This window comes from Triticum aestivum, chromosome 6A (assembly GCF_018294505.1).
Source record: "Triticum aestivum cultivar Chinese Spring chromosome 6A, IWGSC CS RefSeq v2.1, whole genome shotgun sequence".
Lineage (NCBI taxonomy): Eukaryota > Viridiplantae > Streptophyta > Magnoliopsida > Poales > Poaceae > Triticum > Triticum aestivum.
The window spans coordinates 483,625,976-483,632,252 of NC_057809.1; the positions used below are offsets into that span (position 1 = coordinate 483,625,976).

General features: G+C 53.7%; 1 protein-coding gene across 1 annotated transcript; it reads left to right on the forward strand.

Annotated features, from left to right (window-relative positions):
- The first annotated feature begins 1,490 nt into the window (after positions 1-1,490).
- On the forward strand, positions 1,491-5,939 carry LOC123128009 (serine/threonine receptor-like kinase NFP). Its single transcript, XM_044547909.1, has 2 exons — positions 1,491-3,010; positions 4,977-5,939. The coding sequence occupies exons 1-2, from the start codon at positions 1,607-1,609 to the stop codon at positions 5,724-5,726; spliced, it is 2,154 nt and encodes a 717-aa protein (XP_044403844.1). The 5' UTR covers positions 1,491-1,606; the 3' UTR covers positions 5,727-5,939.
- The last annotated feature ends 338 nt before the right edge of the window (positions 5,940-6,277 follow it).

The following is a 6,277-nucleotide window of genomic DNA, read 5'->3' on the forward strand; positions in this document are numbered from 1 at the left end:
TCGTGATTTTCTTAACCCAATCATACGACAAAAACCTTCTCTGAGCATCTTCAAGGCGGACTCATAAATCGACCGCATCCATCCGGACTGCACTACCCAGGCCGTGAAGTCATCCAACGCGGGCCTGTATCGGTTTCAGGGGAGGTCCGGACGTGTTTTCTCCCACAAATTGAAGACAAGTGAGGGAGGTTTGCGGGAGTCCGGACACCCGAAATGTAGGACACCGACACCCTGTCCACCCAATCTCCCCTCCCAATCCCATATTCTTTCACTCCGCCCTTTCCCCCTTACTTTGCATCCGCACCCTCCACCTCCGCAGCCGTTGTACGTCTCTGGCCGCTACAGAGGCATTGCCAGACGTCTGCAACCAGCACCAACACGTCTGCTCGCCGTACGACGGACTTTCCATCCTAGAGCCGTTTGTACCCAGGTACACTCCGCCCCCTATTGATGACCTCCATGGCGGAAACCACGTCCGACAGGTGTTCGGTCAAATGCCATTGAGCTTATTTTCAAATGGTATGTCATTTTTTAGAGTAAGAAGGATGGTGAGCTACCCGAACATGAAGGATGAGTTGTTGTGCGATGCGTGGCTGGTCGTATCCGCGGATTTCCTAGGCAGGAGCAGAGAGGAGCCCCTTTGGGAGCAAGTGCATGAAATGTTTCACGCACGAAAGCACATAGTGTCCTACGACATGTACACAATTCAATCACGCAATGCGAGGTCGTTGTCGTATCGCTGGCAAGCTATCCAGATCAGCGTCACCAAGTTTTGCGACGTGGTTCATAAACTCGAGGCAAGGTGGCCATTGCACGCGGCAGAGGACGAGATCGTAAATTTTACTTCCTATTGCTCAACTTGTTGATTGATTCATTCACTCAATGTTGGTCTATACATTATATGTAGCCCGCACACGCTGCCGTGGTGTACCACAGGACAGAGGGACGGTCATTTACGTGCACACACTGTTGGATGAAGCTGAAAAGAAAGTATGTGTGAGACGACATAATTCGTTCATGAAAATTTGTTGGACATTCGGGATCTGGTCGAATTTAAGACCTTGTTGTACTAGACTTAATTTGTATTACATGTATGAATAATTTATGCTATTTTCTATCCGAACTTTAATGAATATCGGTCGGTTTATATGAATTTCTTCTGATTAGTTAAAATACGGGTTGAAATTTATACGACTATGTTTAAATGACGGTCTTCTGCATCCGTATTCATGAACTGGTCTCTGAGATGCGAAAGAAAAATTGTGGGTTGGGATCGAAGATGCCCTCCTAGAGTGGTTCATACCGTCAGAATTTTGATCGTCGGGCAACGGCCCGCCCCTTCTTTCACGAACAACAGACGGAGCGCGACACGTAGTGCCGCATCTCCAAAGTCCAAGCACGTTTCCTCCTCACCCCGTACAGCCATCGACCGGGTCCGGCGGACAAATCTTGTTGCTAGTCGAAGCGCAATTTGGAAAAGCAAACCTCATCTGACCGTGACGGCGACCGGAGTGGAGGAACCCCGTCGGATCCACACGAGAACGCGAAGGCGTCATATCGGACACGCCCCGCACGGGTCAAGAGTCAAAACACCGGCCGGAGAAAGATGCCCCGGAACCCGACGAGCGCAGGCAGGCGGCCGCAACCGCACCCACGCCCACACCCGACGCATCCGCCGCTCACGACAACGGCCGCCGGAGCAGCTCGACACCATCGTCCTCCGGCATATGTCACCCCCGAGCTGCCACCCGCGAGCCACCACCACCACCACCCCAAACCCCGTCCATTCACCCTCCGGTCCGCGGCGCAAGCCATGATGATGCCCCTGACGCGGCGGCGGCTGCTGGCCACGCTGCTCTGCCTGTGCGCGCTCCCCTCCCCGGCGCGGTCCCAGAACGCGAGCGCCACGCCGGCGCCGGCCAGCGTGGAGGGGTTCAACTGCTCCGCCAACGGCACCTACCCGTGCCAGGCCTACGCGCTGTACCGGGCAGGCTTCGCCGGGGTGCCGCTCGACCTCGCGGCGGTGGGCGACCTCTTCGGCGTCAGCCGCTTCATGCTCGCGCACGCCAACAACCTGTCCACCTCGGCCGCGCCGGCCGCGGGGCAGCCGCTGCTCGTGCCGCTCCAGTGCGGCTGCCCCTCCGGCTCGCCCAACGCCTACGCGCCCACGCAGTACCAGATCAGCTCCGGCGACACCTTCTGGATCGTCTCCGTCACCAAGCTGCAGAACCTCACGCAGTACCAGGCCGTGGAGCGCGTCAACCCCACGGTGGTGCCCACCAAGCTCGAGGTCGCCGACATGGTCACGTTCCCCATCTTCTGCCAGTGCCCCACCGCCGCCCAGAACGCCACCGCGCTCGTCACCTACGTGATGCAGCAGGGCGACACCTACGCCTCCATCGCCGCCGCCTTCGCCGTCGACGCGCAGTCCCTCGTCTCCCTCAACGGGCCCGAGCGGGGCACGCAGCTATTCTCCGAGATACTAGTGCCGCTCCGTCGGAAGGTGCCGCAGTGGCTGCCGCCAATCGTGACCCGCAACGACGTGCCGGCCACGCCGCCGTCCCCGCCGCCTACCGCGACGCCCGGCCCAAGCGACGTGGCCGACAACCGAGGCGGGGTGGTCACCGGGCTGGCCGTCGGGTTGGGCGTGGTCGGCGGGCTTTGGCTGCTGCAGCTGCTGCTGCTGGGCTGCCTGTGGAGGCGGCTCAAGGCGACGGGGCGGCGAGGGGACGCGGTGGCGAGCGGCGAGGGCGGCGAGGGCGGCAGGTCTGGCAAGAGCGCGTCCGGCTCCGGCGGCGTGGGAGGGGAGAGATTCCTAGTGAGTGACATATCCGAGTGGCTGGACAAGTACAGGGTGTTCAAGGTGGAGGAGCTGGAGCGCGGCACCGACGGGTTCGACGACGCGCACCTCATCCAGGGCAGCGTGTACAAGGCCAACATCGGCGGCGAGGTCTTCGCCGTGAAGAAGATGAAGTGGGATGCCTGCGAGGAGCTCAAGATCCTGCAGAAGGTACGCCCATTTCCTTCCAAAACTTAATTAACATTTCGTGGGAGCTCACACTGAACTCTTTTCAAGTTCTAGTGTTAGTTAATTATGCTTTGGTAGTAATTTCCCGCTAAACAAAGAAATGATGATCGCCACTCAGATGGTCAGTGTTCATCCACCACAAATATACAAATCACTGATGGGGACATAACAATTTTATAGTACACGCTATTGCTTGTAGATTAACTAAACAAAGGAGAGCACTTATGTTCAATACTTAGTGAAAAAACACAGAAGTCTCTGTTAATTGGACAAGCACACGATGAAGAAGTAGTGCAGGTATTTTATACTCCCTCTGTAAACTAATATAAGAGCATTTAGAATACTAGAATAGTGATCTAAAATTGTTACATTTCGGAGTACAATGACGTTATCTCACGAACTGTCTTCTTTTCGTTTGTATACAAATACAAGCGCATCTTAAAATTTTAAGCGGGTCAATTGAACCGTGCCTGCAATAACGATAGTAGTGGAGACAAGAAATAATTTTTTTGGACCTGTCACTATGCAAGTGCCGTCAGATTCATCGAGCTGGTTCTGCACGGCCCACCGTTCGGTTGGCACTTGGCAGTGGTGCCAATGTACTTGGACTTGAAATAATTCCAAGGAGATGCGTCCATAAATCCTCGTTATTTCTTTATTAGAGCGGTCAATTTATCAGTTGTCGTCTGCCTACTTGCAAACGGTCAGATTTCCGGACCATAGGATGAAGATCCAAAGGCTCGTATTAGCCGTGAGTCATCTATATGCTTGCTACGATTTCACCCATCTTTTCACTCATGGACGAAGTAGAAGAAGGAGCCAAGCAGTCACCCGATGCCGCTAGCAAGAATTGGGATGAAGCTCTATGGCGGCATATCGCCGTACCGGGACAAACCTAAACCTAGATCTACTTTGTACCCCCTCGTTTCAAAATAAATGTCTACAAAGTTGTACTAGAGTTGAGACACTTATGTTGGGACGGAGGGAGAATAAACCTAGCGTCCCCTCTATCCCTGCTTCGTCCGGTGACATGCCCGAAGGGGAAGGGGGGAGGGGTTGGTGTTTCGAGAAAACAAAAGGGGGAAATAGGCTCTAGTTTCATGGAAACCCTTTCTTGGTAAAATATTAGGTGATATCAAACTTCACATGATACCTTTGATATCGCATCTCAAACTTCAATTTTGTAAGTTTTCAGAAAATTCTAAGTTTTTTGTGAATGTTCACAAGATATGTGCCTATAATCCATAAAAAATTGAAAGACAAATTGGAAAAGGATATATGAAAAGCCAATTTCACACATGATTTTGGAAAATTTGAAAACTTCTAAATTTGAGTTCCGAGACATGGCATCACTGGATATCTCCCACTCTTTCTACCCTCACCGCCTCAGTCTGCGCATTCATTGATTCAAGTGCGTCTAGATAGATCCGGGTGACTATGTACAATGTACTCGAATATGAACCCGAGCTCACACGTTCCGCCCTGGACCCACAAATTGCCACCATCAGCTTACTCACTCACATGAGTCTTGGCACGCCGATCACAAACGTGACTGAAACATTTTTTCAACAAAGGCTGCTTTCGCACAAGATGACACGTACGATGGGTGCATTGACTACGTGTCTAGCTCAATGACTTTGATCACATTCCAAGACTGCATCACCAAGCTCAAGCTTCAACCACCCAAGAAAAGGATATGACAAGCAAGTCAAGCATTCTACTCGCGAGATAGGGACCGTAGCGCGGAAGAAAACAACGAGCAATCACACCACGCGCAAGCTTGCACCAATGCCGAATCTGCTCATTGCCATGTACTAGTAGTACCAGTAAGAGTGCAACAAATATACAGAAAGTACTACGTACTGCATGGTTAAAACAGATCGTAAATACCACTTCCTTCGTCTCATAATATAAGAGCGTTTTTATTACATTTTCGTCGCTCTTTCAGGTGAACCACAGCAACCTGGTGAAGCTGGAGGGGTTCTGCATCAACACGGCGACGGGCGACTGCTTCCTGGTGTACGAGTACGTGGAGAACGGGTCCCTGGACCTGTGCCTGCTGGACCGCGCGCGGGCGCGGCGGCTGGACTGGCGCACGCGGCTCCACATCGCGCTGGACCTCGCCCACGGCCTCCAGTACATCCACGAGCACACCTGGCCGCGCGTGGTGCACAAGGACGTCAAGAGCAGCAACGTGCTCCTGGACGCCCGCATGCGCGCCAAGATCGCCAACTTCGGCCTCGCCAAGACCGGCCACAACGCGGTCACCACCCACATCGTGGGCACGCAGGGCTACATCGCGCCCGAGTACCTCGTCGACGGCCTCGTCACCACCAAGATGGACGTCTTCGCCTACGGCGTCGTCCTGCTCGAGCTCGTCTCCGGCCGCGAGGCCGCCGGCGACGGCGGCGAGCTGCTGCTGCCCGACGCGGAGGAGAGGGTGTTCCGCGGCCGGGAGGACCGGCTGGAGGCGCGCGCGGCCGCGTGGATGGACCCCGTGCTCGCCGACCAGAACTGCCCGCCGGGGAGCGTGGCCACCGTCATGGGCGTGGCCAGGGCGTGCCTGCAGCGGGACCCGGCCAAGCGGCCGAGCATGGTGGACGTGGCCTACACCCTGTCCAGGGCGGACGAGTACTTCGCGGACTACTCCGGCGAGAGCGTGTCCGTGGATGGCAGCGGCGAGATCGCCGCGCGGTGAGTCGCTTGTTTGTAGTTGTACTGCTCTGCTTTGTAGTTAATCGGTCAGCACGGACGATGTAGCTAGCTTGTGGTAAGCATTAGTGTATAGGAGTAGCTATAATAACGCGGCATTATGTTAAGTTGGAGCTCCGTGAGATTATCCTGTGGGTAAAGAAGTGTACCAAAGATTATAAGTGAGTGGAAAATGCACGGGATAGGGTATATATCAGTATATTTTTACGTTTTTTTTTCTTTTTTCCGAGGGGGGGGGGGGGGGGGGGGGGAAGCTCCCCGGCCTCTGCATCAGAACGATGCATACGGCAAACTTTATAAAAAAAACAAATATGTTCAATAAGGTCTTATAGTCTGAAAAAAAGTAAAAAAAAACTCACAAAGAGCCTATAAAAAAGTAGCCACAAAGTCACAACCGGCTGTCATTAGAAAGATAGGAAAACTAATTGTCTATCCTATTACATGACCGTCATTCAAACCGGTTGAAGATATCCCGTGTTACCATCTCTCATTGGATAGATCCAGTAACCAAACGCTACCTGGCCTCCATCAGAGTGA

Coding starts and splice junctions, on each gene's coding strand:
- LOC123128009 (XM_044547909.1), top strand. CDS start 1,607: ATGCCCCGGAACCCGACGAGCGCAGGCAGGCGGCCGCAACCGCACCCA. Junction 3,011..4,976: donor AGCTCAAGATCCTGCAGAAG/GTACGCCCATTT, acceptor TCGCTCTTTCAG/GTGAACCACAGCAACCTGGT.